Here is an 18,348-nt window from a genome sequence, read left to right as displayed (position 1 = left end):
TCATGTACACTCCCACAGCTTCTTATGTGAGGGCACTACGCTGGTAACCTCAGATACAGAATAGAATAAAACCTATATGCTGTTGTCATTATCCCTGAAAACTCATGATGACTGGGGGTGGGGGTGGGTCCTGGATGATCAGAAGAAGGCAAACATATTGCCCAACTTCAAACAAGGGAAGCAGGAGAATCCGAGGAACTAAAGACTGGTCAACCTCACCTCAGTACCTGGAAAAATCATGAAGTAAGTGCTCCACGAACCCATTTTGAAACACTCAGAGGAGAAGAAGGTGATCAGGAGCAGTCAGCATGGATTAACCAAGGGCATGCTCAACCAAACTAACTGCCTTCTGTGGTGATGTAACTATCCTCTGTGGAGATGGAAAAAGCAGTGAATGTGATACATTTTGAGGTTAGCGTAGCTAACCATGGATATGGTCTTCCACGCTATTTTTGCCACCAGGTTAAAAAAGTACGATTTGGATGAATGGAATAGAAGGTAGACAGAAAGCTGACAAGATCGTTGGGCAAAATAGGTTGCCATCAATGGCTCTAACTCTAGTTGGTATCTGATATCAAGCGAAGAAACGCCCCAGCAGTTTCATTCAGCTTTATTGCTGATTTGGCAATGTGATGGACTGCACACGCAGTGAGCTTGCAGATGACACTAAACTTGGGGGAGAGACAGATATGATGGAAGACAGGGACAGAATCCAAAGTGTCATAGGCAAACTGGAGGATTGGGCAAAGAAATATGATGAGGACCAGTACAGAGTTCTGCATTTAGGATAAAAGAAAAATATCTTGTGCACTGGTACAGGCTGGGGACCAACGGACTGGGCAGAGTCCTGAAGAAAGGACCTGCAGATTATAGTAGATGAGAAACTGGATACAAGTCAACAGTGTGAATACTGGGCTGCATTAGTAGGAGCAGAGCCAGCAGATTGAGGGATGTGATTATTTCCCTCTATTCCGCACTGGTGAGGCCAAATCTGGAGTATTGAATCCAATTCTGGGCCCCCCACTACAGAAATGATGTGGACAAACTGGAGAGAATCCAACAGAGGGCAACAAAAATTATTAGGGGGTTTGACTTTTGAAGAGAGGCTGAGGGAATGAGTTTAGCTAGTCTGCAGAAGAGAAGAATGGAGGAGGAGCTATTTCACTAGGAGGGTTGTGAAGCACAAGAATGGGCTGCCTAGGGAAGTGGTAGATTTTCCATCCTAAGACGTTTTTAAGGCTTGGCTCGTCAAAGCCCTGATAGAAATGATTTAGTTAGATTTAATCCTACTTTGAGTAGGGGGTTGGACTAGATGACATCCTGAGGTCCTTTACAGCCTTGAACTTCTGTGATTCTGTGATCTGCTGGGAAAACTAAAAATCAAAATGAAATAACTCCTGAATATATTTTTTCCTAAATCTCTCATGGTACTTTGTAATCCTCTTTTGGATTACTGATTCAAGGCCCAATTAAAGACTCCAACTAACTTCAGTGGCCTGCAGTACTGGCCCCTAGTGCACTGCATGTCAGAATAGTTTTTATTTATACATTTAGATTGTTAAGGCCTTTGAGGCTGGAACAGTTTCTCCTTTACTGCTGAGATATAATCTGTTTTTCTAGGCTGTCTTGCCATTCTGAGAGACATAGGCAATGTTCAATTGTTCACCTATTGGCAAAGATGTTATGTGATGTGGATGCTGACGATAAAAGTTAATGAAGCTGAGCTGCTCATCCATGTCCCTTTGCAGAAGAGGAACCATCTGAAATCTGGGTGATACAATCATTTGCAATCAGAGCCATAAGTAGAGAATGGCTCTCACTCCAGGTCATTCTGTCATACCTTAAAGAAATCATAGAACAGCAAACAATGTTTTCAATTACCACCAGCTCTGGTCTGCTCTGTACCTTTCATGTATAAAAAGCTGTGGAAGTAGGGCAGGCTGACACAACTGTAGACTGAATCTCTGCGACAGGAAAGTTCATCATCTGTATCAAACCTGGAGTCAAAATCTTCTTCACTGTCCTCAAACTGTGGAAGAAAGGAAAGAAAGATGAAACAAGCAGCCAGGTAGCAGGAAGCAGAGTGTGTTAGACAAACATTAACTTCACCTAATGTAGGAAGGCGCTTACACCACCATGGCTAATGGCTACTGAATAGAAACATGTTAAGAGAAAGCAAAATCTGGATTTTTACAGAGCAAGATTTCTAAAGTCTATCTCTTGAAATGTGCAATTTCGAGTTGGGCTTAACTTACATTAATGCAAGTTAAGCACAACTCAAAATCCCACTCCCCCAGGCCCCGATTCAACACATACCACTCCAGTTCAACCCTGCCCCCTATGTAGCCCCGGTTCAACCCTGCGCCCACGTAGCCCTGGTTCAAACCCCCACCCACCCCGGTTCAAACACCCCTGGCCCTGGTTCACCCCCACCCTGTGCAGCTCCAGCTCGCCCACCCCCACCCTCACGCCCTGTGGCTGGCTCAGCTCACCCTCGCCCCCCCGCTGCCCACACCCAGCTCACCCCACCCCCGCACCCAGCTCTGGCTCACCCCTCCCTCCACGGCTCCAGCTCACCTCCCCAAAAGGGCCATGCTGCTCCAGCTCACCACCCCCTTCCCCCCGCCGCAGCCCTAACCCAAGACAAGAAACACACACGAAAAATTTATTGTTAAACAGTTCTTGGAAGATCTATACCATCTCTATCTCCTTCCAGCTGGAAACATAATGTTCGTCATTGTAGTTATTATATTCACTGATAGTAAACCTGTGGTTGCTCCTGTGGGGAAGGGAAGGTACTCTGGGGACAAGAAATGGGGACCAGAGTAGGCAGTATTGAAGGGAACAAGGCTCTTTCTTCCCTCAATTCCCATTGTGGGCAGACTTTCAGCCTAATTACTGTCTTTACTTATTCTGAGAATTTCATTCCGGAGCCATCAGTCAGGAATGCAGGGTGGAATTTTCAAAAACAGAGTGAATGTGTTGCTTAAGCCCCATTGGCATAACTTACACACTTAGGTGACCATACTATGCCAAATACAGGACACCATAGGATGTGACAACTCTGCAGCTGTGGCTGCCAAGCAAGTGCAGCTCCCTTGTTGCCCCATGCCACTGCGTGCTGGAACAGGGCTGCTGCCCAATGGGGGGAGCTTGGTGGTTGCAGGGATGGTTGCCTGAGGAAGGCGGCGGAGGGGACTTTCCCAGCTGTCCCACCCTGCTGGGCTCTGGGAATACTGCAGGCCCTGGATCCAGCTCCCAGCTGTCCATGTGAGACCTCCCTGGCTGCCCCAGGCCTCAGGACACCAGCAATGGGGCTGCTGCCCCATAGAAGAGCTCTGTGGCTGCCCCATGCTTTGGGGTGCTGACAATGGCTCTGCCACCCTGCTGGAGAGCACCCTGGCTGTGGGGGCTCCCTAGCTGTGGAGGTGGCTGCCCTATGGGGGAGGGTGGTAGGGAGGCTACACGGGAGGCTGTCCTATGGTAGGGACTGGCTACCTCCCTGCAGTGATCTCCCTGGCCACAGGGGCAGCTGCCACACAGAGGGGAAGCCCAGCACTACCGGAGGACCAGATCCCCCTTAAAATTTGAGAGGAGGGGATAAAACACACTACCCTACGCCCCAGCATACCCTGTCTAGCAGGGCCCTTGGCTTCCTCTCCTGCTGTACTCGCCAGTGAGTACATGCTGCAGGTGCTCTCCTGCCAGCTCCTGATTCATTTCAGCCCTGAGAAGAACTGAGTTTTCACCTTTCCACCTAAGTCAAAGGGAGTTGAGTGTGCTCTGCATCTCACACTGTGTACATGGGTTATAAATTAGCTCTACTATCCATAACACAAATATACAGAAGTGGTATGCAGCTATGGGGGGGGGGGGTTATCCTCCTGAAGAGTGTGATGCTTGTGTACTACCTTCTCCCGCCCTACAAGGCCTGTGCGTAACACTCAATTTAGACTGATTTCAAAAAGGAAAATCTACAGAGCATCCTTAGATATGGGGAAAATTCTCCTCCCAGAACCCCCTCCCCCCAGCTCGTACATGTTCAGAGTTCTGATCTGGTTTCACACCTAGATAGCTTTATAGCAGATGGAGGCAGGGTTAGGGTTAGGGGCTGAAGTGTCTTCAGTCCAAACTGTTGAAATGTAGCAGGATAAAGAAAGGTTACTCACCGTAGTAACGGTGGTTCTTCGAGATGTGTCCCCGTGGGTGCTCCACATTAGGTGTCGGGCTCGCCCGGCGCCGCAGATCGGATCTTCCAAGCAGTTTCTGCCGGACCGCGCATGCGCCGGTGCGCGCCGCTCCCCCGCGCGCTCCCGGCCATGTGCGCGATCCGGTCCCCGCCAGTTCCTTGACCAACCGCCTCGGATGCTCCTGCAAAACACTAAACAGAGATCCGGAGCGGGGAGGATGGGCGGGTAGTGGAGCACCCACGGGGACACATCTCGAAGAACCACCGTTACTACGGTGAGTAACCTTTCTTTCTTCTTCGAGTGTCCCCGTGGGTGCTCCACATTAGGTGACTACCCAGCAGTAACCCAAGATAGGAGGTGGGTAATCGGATTATGTGCAGCTTGTCCCCGAGAGGACCGCTGCCAAGAGACGGGTATCCTCTTGGAATACCCTGTGAAGGGCGTAATGTTTGGCAAAGGTGTCACAGGATGACCAGGTCGCCACTCTACAAATGTCTTTTAGCGCAACGCCCTTGAAAAAAGACTGTTGATGCTGCCACCGCCCTAGTGGAATGAGCCCTGGGCGTGGCCAGTAAAGGAGTCTTTTTGAGTTTGTAGCACATTTTTATGCAAGATACGATGTGCTTAGAGATTCTCTGCGAAGAGAGACATTCTCCTTTTGATTTGGGAGCGATAGAGACTAGGAGCCTATCCGTTCTCCGGAAGGACTTGGTCCTGTCCATATAGAAAGCTAGCGCCTGCTCACGTCCAGGAGGTGTAGGCGCACCTCTTTGTTAGAGTTATGAGGCTTTGGATAAACAAGGGTAAACAATAGGTTCGTTAGTATGAAACTCAGAAAGAAACTTTAGGAACAAAGGCTGGATGCAGCCGTATGGTTACCGCCTCCTTGGAAAAACAGCGCAGGGCGGCGTTGCCATAACTGCCTCAAGCTCGCTCACCCTGCGAGCTGACGTGATTGCGAGAAGAAAGGTCGTCTTCATCATAAGGAGGCGGAGGGAAACCGTGGCCAAAGGCTCAAACGGTGGTCCCCTTTTTGCATTAAGCACCAGGTCCGAGTTCCACAGAGGTGGAAGCGGTTTCTGAGGGGGGTATAGGCTTACCAGCCCTTTGAAGAACCTGGTAACCATGGGATGGGCGAACACCGTGTGCCCTTCCTCTTCGTGTCTGAACACCAAAATGGCGGCCAGGTGGACCTGAAACGAGGATAGCGAGAGTCCTCCTCTCTTGAGGTCCAGTAAATACTCTAATATCACAGCCATAGGCACCGAAAGGGGGCTAGCTGTTTGGTAGAACACCATGCCGTAAAGCGAGTCCATTTCTGCTTGAAGGTCTTCCTGGTGGAAGTCCTCCTGCTACTTTCTAGGACTTGCTGCACTTCCTCCGTACATGTGCTCTCTAGGGAGCTGAGCCATGGATTAACCACGTTTGTAGTCGCAGGCTTTGGGGGTGCGGATGCACTATGGACCCCTGGGCTTGCGTGAGCAGATCCCGCGCCACCGGAGGGGACCTCAGTGGCCGGTCCGACATGCGCAGGAATAGGGGGAACCATTGCTGTCGATCCCACGTTGGGACTATCGGGATCATTCAGGTTCCTTCCCTCCTGGCTTTCTGCAACACTTTGTGGATGAGCACTGTGGGAGGGAAAGCGTAAAGCAGGGGGCCCCTCCATGAGATCGCGAAGGCATCCCTCAGGGACCCCCGTCCCAGTCCTGCCCTGGAGCAGAATTGTGGGCACTTCTTGTTGTGCTGAGTAGCAAACAGGGTCTATCTGGGGAAAAACCCCATGCGTGGAAAATCGGTTGCAGCAGATCGGGACGGATCTGCCACTCGTGCGTGAGTGCGAAACGCCTGCTCAGCTGGTCTGCCTTCACATTGCGAGCGCCTGGTAAGTACGAGGCTTTCAAGGTTACATTGTTGGCGATGCAGCAGTTCCACAACCGGACTGCTTCTACACATAAGGCACGGGACCGAGCTCCTCCTTGCCGATTTATATAAAACATGGTGGAGGTATCGTCTGTACTGATCCCGACTACCTTGCCTTTCAGTTGGTCTCGAAAGTGTCTGCAGGCGTTGAACACTGCTTTGAGCTCCAGTATATTTGTGTGCAGTGACTGCTCCATAGAGGACCACAGCCCTTGCGTCACCTCTTCGCCCATGTGTGCTCCCCACCCTATGAGGGGGGCATCTGTAGTAAGAAAAACCAATACGTGTGGTTGGTGGAAGGGTACCCTTGTTAGCAGGTTCTCTGGGTTTACCCACCATTGCAGGGATTTGCGCACCTCCGTTGTGGGCGACGCCATCCTGTGAACAGTGTGTGCTGCCGGTTTGTATACGCTCGCCAGCCAATGCTGCATGCTGCGCATGTGTAACCTGGCGTTCTGTTGTACGAAACGTTGCTGCTGCCATGTGGCCCAGCGGCTGTAAGCACGTCAGAACCGGCACCATAGGGCTGAAGGTGAAGCCTTGCGCGAGGGAGCCGATGGCCCGAAAGCGAGTCTCTGGTAGATACGCCCTCGCTGTAATAGAATTTATGCGTGCCCCTACGAACTCTATGTCCTGTGTGGGGTCTGTCTTTGATTTTGTCAGATTGATAAGCAGGCCGAGCGAAGAGAACGTGCCTGCTGTGACACATATTATGCGTAGTACCTCCTCCTTTGAGGCCCCTTTGAGTAGGCAGTCATTCAGATACTGGAATATAAATACCCCCTGTCTGTGCAGGTAGGCTGACACCACTGCCAAGGTCTTGGTGAAGACTCTGGGGGCTGAGGAGAGCCCAAACGGTAGGACCTTGTAAGTCGAGGGCTGCGAACCAATCTCCATCGTCTAGTGCCGTAAGGATGGAGGCGTTTGTGATCATCCGAAAACGTTGCTTGCGCAGGTACCGGTGAGGCCTCGAAAATCTAAGATGGACCTCCCCGTGAGGAAGTACCTCGAGTAGAACCCTCTCCCTTGCAGTTGCTCCGGCACTCTTTCCACTGCCCCTACGAGCATGAGATGGTCTACCTCCTGCTTGAGCCTCGCTACATGGGAGGTCTCCTGGAGGTGGGGCCCCGGGTGGAGGTCATGGCGGTGGGAGCAACTGGGAGGGGATGGCGTACCCCGTGGCTATGATCTCCAGCACCCATGTGTCTGTGGTGATCCTTTGCCACTGGTTATAAAATGGTCGGATGATGGCCTTGAGCACTGGTTTCGTGCCCTCTGGAAGCGAGTCCATGAGGGAGGTCAACCTAATGTGGTTGTTGAAATTATGGTTCGCTAGATGCGCTGCGTAATTTGCCATTGGCAACAGTAGCGTGGAGGAGGAGTAGACCTTTCTGCCCAACAGCTCTAGCTTTTTGGCATGTTTGTTTATTCCCCCACGTTGCGACGACTCCGCCACCAAAGAATTTGGTTGTGGGTGGCTGAACAGGAACTCCATGCCCTTCGTGGGCACGAAGTATTTTTTTTTTTTTTTTTTTTTTTCGCTCTTTTGTGGACAGGCGGAATAGTCGCAGGAGTCTGCCATATCATAGTGGCAGGCTCCAAGATTGCGTCATCAGCGGTATTGCTATTTTGGAGGAGGCCGGAGGTCTCAGATTTTTGAGGAGCTTATGGTGTTGCTCTTGCACCTTTGCTGTCTGGAAGCCTTGCGTGAAGGCCACCCTCGTAAAACAGCTCTTGGAACTGTTTGAGATCGTCCGGAGGATGGACGCCCCCCGGGGCCGTAGCCTCATCCGGGGAGGAAAGCGAGGAACCGCTGGGGTACGTCTTTCTGGACCCTTCCGGTTCCTGCTGATGATGGTACACCCTCTCACTAGAGGTGTGCGAGGAAAAATCTCGGGGTTCCATAACCAGTCCCCCCTGAGATGCTTAAGTCTCTGTCCCCGGTCACAATTGCCCTTGGGGGTACGAGATCGTTCGTAGGGATCTTTCCCTAGTAGATTGCCGATGGTGTCTATGCCCTGCGTGGTAGGGGCGACCACGGCAGTATAAGCACTGGTCTTGGGAAGGTGACCTAGACCACTCCCTTGGTGCATACCCTTTGCGTCTGGGGGAGGGAGACCGTCGAGACCCTGGAGAGAGCGACTTTGCCTAATAGTCCAGCGGTTCAAATCCCAGGAAGGGTGGAGGTGGTCCCAGCCAGGGTGAGGCTGGTTGCAGAAATGGAGAAGGGGGCTCTGGGTAGGCCAAGGAGGTGGGGGACCCCTGCCTTCTAGTTGGAGTCTGCAACATAGCGGAGGGCTGTGAGAAAGCAACTACACAGCCCTGTGCGGAGAGGGGCTGCAATGCCTCCTCTTGTGTGCAGTCTTCCCCCTCCCTTGAGGAGGTAACTCCGCCCCTGACATACAGGGGATCCCGGCCACGTCCGCACCGAGCTCGGCACACTCGAAGTCGGTGCCGCATGTGCGGTGTCCTTCGGTGCCGGCAGGCTGCGTGCCTGCGCGCTCTGCACCGCCGGTTTTCCAGGGGTCGGTGGTACCGGCGCTTGTTTAGCCGCCGCCCTGCCTGCGGTGCGGGGCGGCTGGCTGATTATCGAAGGGTGAGCCGCTTGCACGTGGCTCTCCGTGCCGCCGCCGATCAGCTGTTGCTGCGGCTGGGGGCTGCTCGCTCCTCCCGTCCCGCTCGTTGTTGCTGCCGGCAGGGATCGGGCTGGGGGGGCATACAGGGCATTCCGGCGTCCGCACCGAGCTCGGCACGCTCAAGGGCGGTGCCGCACGTGCGGTGTCCTCCAGTGCCGGCAGGCTACGTGCCTGCGCGCTCTGCACCGCCGGTTCCCCAGGGGTCGGTGCCGCTGCCTGCGGTGCCGCTGGTACCAGCGCTTGTTTAGCCGCCGCCCTGCCTGCGGTGCGGGGCGGCTGGCTGATTATCGGAGGCTGAGCTGCTTCCACATGGCTGTCCGTGCCGCCGCTGATCAGCTGTTGCTGCGGCTGGGGGCTGCTCGCTCCTCCCGTCCCGCTCGCTGTTGCTGCCGGCAGGGATCGGGCTGGGGAGCATACAGGGGATTCCGGCCCCGTCTGCACCGAGCTCGGCACGCTCGAGGGCGATGCCGCATGTGTGGTGTCCTCCGGTGCCGGCAGGCTGCGTGCCTGCGCGCTCTGCACCGCCGGTTCCCCGGGGGTCGGTGCCGCTGCCTGCGGTGCCGCCAGTACCGGCGTTTGCTTAGCCGCCGCCCTGCCTGCGGTGCGGGGCGGCTGGCTGAGTATTGGAGGCTGAGCCGCTTCCACGTGGCTCTCCGTGCCGCCGCCGATCAGCTGTTGCTGCGGCTGGGGGCTGCTTGCTCCTCCCGTCCCGCTCGCTGTTGCTGCCGGCAGGGATCGGGCTGGAGATACTTTCCTCCGTTTCTGCGCTGATGGGGTGAGGGAGGCAGCTTTCCTTTTAAGGGCCCCGGAGGGTCCCTCCTGCTGCGGCCGCTCCGGCACTTCTGGCTGGAGGGCCTTGTCAAGAAGCAGCATTTTTTTTTTTTTTTTTTTTTTTTTTTTTAAAGCCTGAAGAGGACATTGTTGGTGAGTCTTTGTGTTTTTAAGTGGGTACTTAGCACCTTCTTTGTGCCGTTTTCCCCGTCCGATGGTCTGCCTTAGCCGGAGGGCTGATAGCCCTAGCTCCTGGCCTCCGGCGCTTGTTACTGGGACTGGCTGAGCTGTCCCTCTCCTAGCTTGTTCGTTGTTGTTTTTTTTTTTTTTTTTTTTACAAAATAACAAACGGCTAGCTTATAGTAGCCTAAGTGCCTGAAAAAACTTTAAGAAAAAACAGATAAAGCCATTGAATACACTACTTGGCCTTAGCCTAGTTGGATTCCGTCTGCAGCCGACGGCGGTTAAGAGGAACTGGCGGGGACCGGATCGCGCACATGGCCGGGAGCGCGCGGGGGAGCGGCGCGCACCGGCGCATGCGCGGTCCGGCAGAAACTGCTTGGAAGATCCGATCTGCGGCGCCGGGCGAGCCCGACACCTAATGTGGAGCACCCACGGGGACACTCGAAGAAGAAAATATGTTGTTGCCCACCCAATCTCTGAGGTGGGAATTGTAAATTTGGTCACTGGATATCCTACATAAAGGTGGCATGGAAAAGCTTTCAAATAGCACCACATGTGTTAATTCCCTAAAAGTGAAGTGGGAGAACATGACAGAGTTTGCTTCTTCCCTGAAACACGTTCCTATATGGGGAGATCATCAGGTCATAATCCTCTCTCCACACTCTGTTCAATGTCTCCAGAAGACTGCTCTTGTCCAGCAGAAGAACTTTTCCCAGAAGATAAGGCTGATGAGAACACACTTCCTTTCTTTTCCCAAATAAATCAAAGAAATATCAACTTATTCCAAGCAGTCAAAACAAACGTAAAAATAGCCCATTGCACTATACTGCCTAAAATATAAAACGACTTAAAATATTTTAGTGCTGCTACTGCCCTCAGAGCCAGTCAGTATTTGTATGTTTTCATGGCTGCTTAAACATGCACAACTATAAATCTTCTGGGGGTGTATTTGGTAAATAAAACCGAATTCTTTCAAGAGATTTATGGATAAAAGAATAAAAGGACTGAAAGCCTCCAGCCAGTTTGAGGAACAGCTATGAAAAAAGAAGTAAGAACTTAGATTCTATTCTATGCTATTTCTTATTGACAAAGAGAGGTTTTGAGTACCTAGTTTCTGAAGGCTTTCTGCAAGCTGCTGATTCTGTATTATTCTACCCTATATATGTAGTTGAATCCTCTTACAGTTGAAATCAGTCCTCTTCCTCACAGAAGAACTCCACTCACAGACTATACTCTAGTCCAGGCACGGAACTCCCAGTTGTAATTAGTGTCAGGTTCTGTATCGAAATTGATAAGAGGATCCATAACCCTGTAACCACAGGGTCACTCTAACTAGGAAGCTCACATATATAATCTGTCTGAGGATTTCTAGTATACCCAACCTAACAGATATAATTACCAGTAAATAACTATCTCCAAGTTCAGCGTAAGCATCTTCAAATTGTATATGACACAAACCCATACCTGTAGGAACTGACACAGCTACTGTATTTGGCACTTTTACCTTTCAAGGAAAAAAATTAACCACTATTTCTTCTGAACGTACAGTATCAGTGGATAATAAAAAATACAGGTACTCACAGACGACTGGGCTCCTTCAGAGCTGAATCTGTATGCTCCAGAACTGTTGTATGTGCCCAATGAGAAGCGATAGTCAGGAGACCACTGGCTACTGTGGGAATTAGAGAAGGTGATGCTGCTGCCTGAAGTGATGGCACCATCCTCATAGTCATCTTGATCATAATCATAATCTCCTTCAGGAGATATCAGTTCCTCTTGATTTGGGGGTCTGCAGGACACATTTTCTGGCATGCAGTACGTGGATTCACCACTTGAAGAGTTGTGGAGACTGAGAGTCTCATGGCTAGAAGCAACAATCATGGTGTTGCTAGCAGCAGGGCTTGTGGGCCCCATGGTGTCATTCATATAAGGATCCTCTTCTGAAGAGTCATCACTTGTTCTAATACCACTCGTCCTCTGGTCTGAATGGCCATGCTCACTTGGATTGGGTGAATCTTTGAATGTATCATCATCAGCTTCAAAGCCCTCGTCCACCTCCTCTTCAGGATATGGCTGGCTGAAGTTAAAGTTGGGCTTTTCACTGCTTGCATTCCCAGTCAGTTCACTCAGCGTGGCTGAATAATCACTTGCTACAGAGAGTGACCTCTCAATGTTTCGGACACATTCATCAATCTCATCAAAGTTCAGAGACTCCAGGAATTCCTGAGCTGCTCGGCATGCCTCATCCTCCAGCCGTTTGAGTTCCTCATCTCGGAGCTGCTGCAGCCTCTGCAAGGAAGCCTCTGTCAAGGATAGCTCTTGCTGCTCCTTCATGCGTTGTAGGTCTTCAATCTCTTTCTCCAGGCGCAGAATTTCTTCTACCTGTTTGTTTTCTTTTTGCTTCTCGAGCTCTTGCTTCAGCTCTGCTTCCTTCTGGGCTTTCTGAATGGCTGCCAGTTCCTGCTGCTTTCTCTTCTCTTCAGCCTGCATTACCAAAAGAAACACATGGTTCCTTACTTTTGGTAGTTCACACTTCACAATCCCTCAATGCTGTTCATTTAAAAGAACACTTTCCCTCCATACAATTTAGATGAAGTTAAAGTGTTCTTACATTTACATATAGACATGAAAGCTCAAATGCACGCAAAAGGTTCAGTCCTTGCCAGGAACTAAATGAAGTGTGATGTGAAAGACATACCCATGCAAACAACTATATCAAGTTTCTTTTAGCTTCACCTGCCAACTCCTGTAAGAAGATCAGTTTAAATGCCATGAGTGCCTTCTCGTTCTTTTTAATTGGTTGGGACAAGAGACAGAAATAAACAAGACAGCAGAAAGTATTAAAAGACTAATTTACCTGCTGAGCAAGACGTTCTGCTTCTTGTCTTTGCCTTTCCCTACAATTATAAGAAAAAAAAAAGTTAGCAAGAAGAGGGAGGGTGGGAGTGGGGGGGGGGAGGAGTCTGAACTAGCATAGCAGTAAAGTTTTGTCAAATACGAGTAGCAACTCAAAATGAAAACATGAAAGGTGTATTGTGTGCCTGAGAAACTCCTATAAACACTATACGTATCTCTCATCATAATTAGTAATGCTTTTCTAAATCAGCTTTCATTATTTGAAGCAAAGCATTTAGCATGGGACCTAATGACTGCCTTTGAGATCCAATCAAATAACAGCACACATTGCATACCTCTCCTCCTCTTCTTTCCTCCTCTTCTCCTCTTGACGTTTCTCCTCGAGTAGCTGTCTGTACACACGTCTCGCAATCCGGCCTCGCATCTGCTTCTGAAAGGTTATGGCTGCTTTCTTCAGGTGAAGGAACTGTCTCCTTAGAAAGAATGCCCTGTAGTTCTTTTGTATCACAACCACATAGTAAAGCACCTTTTTATAATGCTTTCTGAAAGAAGAGAGAAATAGGTTCTCTGTAAAGGTTTGACCAATAACTAATGGAGGTTTCTGTGTAACTGCCCTGCCTTAGAGTAGGAAAAAAAATAAAAGAAAGAAAGAAAAAGAAAAAGGACAGAGGTATTAACTCTGGTCTTGTGACAGCACTCCCATTATGGTTTATGTTATCTCTCCCTAGAGAGTGGACAAGGCCTTTTTCTGTGAGAGCTATCTGTATCTTGGCTAAGTAAATACACACCACCCAGGCTTACATTTTTAATATCCCCAGCCAAGGAAGTGTTGTTAGAAACTATCAGGGGTTTTGATATATCCTGTACTTATGAAAAGAAAAAATAAATCACACATAGCCAGATAGCTTTGTCCTTAAGAAAAGAATTCTTGTTGTTTGATGTGACGTATTGTTCAGACTCCACGGACAGGGCTCATATGCACATGAAAAGAAATGACCTCATTATGCAAACAACTGTCCTCTATTGATTTGGGGGGAAATGCGAGAAGTAAACAGATGGGCTGTACCACCTGACTCTCATACATAATGCATGAAACTAGGTGAGCAAATAAATCATCATAATTCAGTCACCTAATTTTATTGTTCTTTTGTCCTAAAAATAGAATCAAACTGATTGTTCTCAGTTTCTCTTCTCTTCCCTCTTTTCTCAGACAAAGAACCATAAACTGATTGTTCTCAGTTTATCTTCTCTTCCCTCTTTCTGTCAAGGCAGCAAAAAGGATAAGCCAGATCTTCAGTGTAGCTCCATCCGCTTCAGTGGAGCTACACTGATGTACCCCTACTGTGGACTGGATCCCATAATACTGCATAAATGCTGGACTTTATGCTCCTCTGTGTAACATCCAGACTTTGGCATTAAAAACAATGCAAACCACCTCTTCTTTTACTAAAAGATTGACAAAGTGGTTGAGGTTTCCAAACCACCTATGGGATTTGGGCGCTCAATTCTGATCAGAAATTAATGACGCTCCTCAGGCGGTGCTACAAATCCCTCCCAATGAAGAAAGGGGTCTGCATACAGACCCCACTAGTTAACATTCCCACCTCGTTACCTACCGGGCCACATAGCCTAAGACATGTGCTCGGATAATTGTGGCCGCCTTGGTGACTTCTACCTCTCTCCACTTCTCCAACTTGTTTTCCAAGGATTCCCGAATAAAGACCTATGCAAGAAAAGTTCTGGTGTTAGTGAATTCAGCTGCCACAGTAATGGATGTGTTACAAATGCATGTGACCATAACAATGACAATAATAAAGTGCTGTCGGATGGAAGGTTATAAAGCATAGCTGACATTGAAGGAGGAATTCAGAATCCAATTACATATTTATTTCCTAAAGGAAGAAAAAACAATGGTTTATTATTAAAAACAAGAAAAAGCCAAAAAAGGCAAACTACTCCTCCACTCTCCCTTGAGATCCTGATCCTACTGAAATCAATTGGAGTTTTCCCATTCATTTAAATGGGTCCAGGATTTTACCCAAATTATCTGCTCACTAATGACTATAGTCAGAAATATTATTACTGGATTGTCTTTAAAGTAACTCTAGCCTTCTGAAAATTAATACACACACAAAATAACCATGGCTTAGCAATGCGAACTGCCAGACCTACACTGACAGAGCCAGAAAATTCAGCCTTGAGGCTCCATAGTAACAACAAATAACTGTAGCAGCAGATTTCCAGGACCAGAATCTGAAGAAGTGAGTTAACTCACGAAAGCTCATGCTCTAAACTTTTCTGTTAGTCTATAAGGTGCCACAGGACCCTTCGTTGCTGCTACAGATCCAGACTAACACGGCCACCCCTCCGATACTTAACAAATAACTGCAGATTCTTAGAGGGCCCATTCCTGCAAACTTCTGTTTCCAGACCACAAATCAAATCAAGAGGACTAGCAGCTATGCAAATGAATGCAGTTGTAGGTTCCAAAGCTTGACTAAGAAGCAAAATTTTGCCGTTGTTAAGCAGTCTGCCTACTGCTGTGGCTAGGTAGCTCAGTGAGATTTATGTGCACTTGCTGAGAGGAGAGCACAATACTCTCACTGAAAAAACTTCAGTAAGTTAGTGAGTGAAACATAATTACTTCTGTAAATACTATCTTTCTATATTTTCTGCTTAAGTACCTTGTTAGCCCCAGAATACGCACAGCAAAAATCAAGACCCTGGTACTTGGCATAATGGACGGTTCGAATAGGAGAGGCATACCCTCCAGAGAATAGACAGATGATATGGCAGATTGGTGCAGAGCTAGTATACAGGAACTAAGCCACTCTGCACTGGACAGGGAAAGATGGAAGGAAATAGTGAGAGAGCACCAGACCCCAAACGGGCACTAAGCCCGTGGTGGTGGTGGTTGCTGTTGATGATGAATGCCACACCAACTGGGCAAAGTTACACCTGGCTTATGAGGTTCACAGTAGTGTGTAAATTCAAACTGAAATGGGTAAATCTACGCCTATTCTTGCACTCCTGTTATGTGATTTTGTAAACAACCTGGAACTCAGAAAACGGATTCTGTCCCCAAAATGGGGAGTTTAAAATTCATTTCCAGAATGAAGCAATTCTTTAAGGTCAAATCACTAACCTCCTACTCCTGAACCAACTTGAACAGTGTGTGCTATGTTCCCCCAGCGATAAGAGGTTTTTCCAGACCTCCTCTTCCATACACCTCACAGAGGAAAATCAACTGACAACTGCCGTGGTACTTTCAATGCACCACGCTTGATCTTTCAATTTTGCCACATGTGAAGATGCAGCAAAACTGAGCTCTCTGGGCTTGGCTGTCGACGCTGGTACTCACGTGGAGTAAGGGATGTCAGTGCAAGCCCAAAGGGCTCCAATATACACTAGGGCAGACAGTCGATTCTGATATATCTATTCTAGCCATGCTAATGGCGTAGCTAGAATAGCACATCTAGGACTGACTGTTCCCTAGTGCAGACCAGGCCTATGGCTTGAAAAATCATAGGCAAGTGGCAACACTGGGCAGAGTGAGTGGGAGAAGTCTTGTGCGGGGATATTCTCCACCTGAAGCACCCCAGAGCCAAACTCTATGGAGGCTATGCACAGGAGCCTGGGGTTAGGGATTGTGGGGTGGGGCGAGGTGAGCGTGTGGCCAGCATTAGATCCACTGAGAAAATATTCTGTGCAGTGCAGGAGGGGAAGAGGTTGTCAAAAGGAGGCAAAGAGAGCAGCAGCTGTTACTCCTGTCCACAGGCTGCAGTGGAGGTTGTACAGCTGCTTTGCATCTTGCCTACATGTTTCTCCCCAGCTCTCCACATCTGTGTAGTACCCACAAGGTGACACTCTATTGTTTGGGGTTTTTGCTGTGAGATGAGGGAAGAGTAAAACCTTGCGTCAAGCTCATGTGGAAGGTTCAGGGTATTTGCAGCCAGAAATCACAGCACTGTTCCAATTTCAATGGCACCAAGGAAATGAGTTATGAGGAAAGTATAAGCTGGCTATGCTGCAGGGGAGCTCTGTTGTATTCATGGCCCCTTGCTTTTGCAGCAGGGTTTGTTGATTTGTTAAAACTAAACCATTAAAAAAGGGTGACTGTCAGATAAGACTAAAATTCAATATTCCACAATGATGCATTTTCCACTTGGAAAGAAATTCTCTCTTTAGGAGTAAGGACTTCTTCTGGAACTGTTTTATTTCTTTACAACAACAACAACAAACCAACAAACCACCTTTTCACTAATCAAGACAGTAGCATTCCCCATATGGAAGGATACACACAATCTGAGTGGAGCCAGAGAGAAGATGGATTATACCACAGTTACCCGACATTGATGAATGAGCACTTGCTCACATGAGGAATCCCATTGTCTAAGAGCTCACCACGTAAAGGTTACACATCTAGCTCCTTATATAAAGTCTTTACTTGCCTGTGCAAAACAGCCTCTGCTTCAGTGGGATCTAATATCCTCTCCTATCAGCTTTTGCTCCAGCACTCTTTAAATCACTATAGGCATGACACAGGAAAGCACTTAATCGATTTGCTGAAAGGGGATGGATTTAAGCACATATGAAGCATGGGCTTGGGTATTTTGCTTTCCTGAATCTAGGCTTGTAAGAAGCACCTCGACTGCTTCCCTAATCCCTGGCATGCTATAGTCACTTCTTTTATGTCAAAAGAAGCCTTTTTCCATCTGTTAAAACTACTTTCTTCTTCTTTTTCTATAGTGTAATTTAGAAAAAGTGGATACAAATTTATACTTTCCTTCTTTACTACAGTACAGATGCACTGCTCTGTTCCTCAATAATATGAAGGGCAGTTACAGATAACATTAAACCAACATTTAGAGTCTAATTTAGAGGCAAAAATCAAGAAAACTGGCTGCCGCTTAGTCTGTGACTCGCTCCCCATGCTGGTTTTTGCAGGTGATACATAGGATCTTGCACCCATATAGTGTGAATTTAATGTCCTCTTGCCCTCCTCAGAAACCAACTCCTTACTGACTTGATTTATTAGCACATTTCCTAGCCCCCTTAGGTGATTCTTGCACATCACTGGGAAAGCCTTTCTGTAAAGTAGCTGCTAACATTCTACTGTATATGCAGCTTTCAGATCATTTGGAGTCTCCCCTACATATTTCCCTAAATTTTGAACCACTGACAATAGTTTAATGAACATGAATCTAATTCACATGCAGGGATGTCATAGGGTTAACAAACTGCATGGCTCAGAAAGACCATGCAGTGTGCAGCAAAACCTAGTTATGGCTTTGCAATTACTGCAGTATTTTTAAACAGTGGTCTACAAAAAGGTGAGACCAATGTCAGTGTAAATCAAACAGGAACAATTTAGTATTTTCACTCACTTCTTTTTAAACATTTTAGATGTGTTATGGAATGGATAGAACAGTTAAATGTAAATGTTACTACACAAAGTCTCACTGAAATCAATGCAATTTTACAAGATATGGTATCTTTGCAATGGATTCCTTAGGGCATAGGTTCCCAAACTGAGGAGTGCACCCCACAGGTGGCATGAAGAGACCCAGCCCCCAGCCTGTCAGGTCCACTGAACCCCAAGGAAGAGCCTGTGCTGGCATTACATCCTGCAAAAATGCAGGTAGCGCTGGCTTCCTGTGGTGTTGGGGTGAAGTCCTGCAGCTGCGTACCAGGCCTGGGGGTCTCACGAAGTGCATGTGCTGCTTCCCCTCCCCAAACAGTTGGTGTGTTTCCTGAAAAGCCAAGTCCGTTGCCTGCTGGAGACTGTG

General features: G+C 48.5%; 1 protein-coding gene across 3 annotated transcripts in view; it reads right to left on the bottom strand.

Moving 5' to 3' along the window:
- Positions 1–18,348, bottom strand: part of MYO10 (myosin X) — a 341,810-nt gene that overhangs the window by 76,323 nt on the left and 247,139 nt on the right. For all 3 annotated transcript variants that reach the window (XM_074987822.1, XM_074987821.1, XM_074987820.1), the window contains 5 exons: positions 14,176–14,282; positions 12,895–13,101; positions 12,561–12,600; positions 11,285–12,187; positions 1,906–2,029 (listed from right to left, as the gene is read on the bottom strand). In XM_074987822.1, the coding sequence (XP_074843923.1) occupies positions 1,906–2,029; positions 11,285–12,187; positions 12,561–12,600; positions 12,895–13,101; positions 14,176–14,282 (1,381 nt within the window). The remainder of the gene's footprint in view (positions 1–1,905; positions 2,030–11,284; positions 12,188–12,560; positions 12,601–12,894; positions 13,102–14,175; positions 14,283–18,348) is intronic.

This window comes from Carettochelys insculpta, chromosome 2 (assembly GCF_033958435.1).
Source record: "Carettochelys insculpta isolate YL-2023 chromosome 2, ASM3395843v1, whole genome shotgun sequence".
Lineage (NCBI taxonomy): Eukaryota > Metazoa > Chordata > Testudines > Carettochelyidae > Carettochelys > Carettochelys insculpta.
The sequence above is the reverse complement of the archived record's forward strand: the minus strand, read 5'-3'. Positions and strand labels throughout refer to the sequence as shown.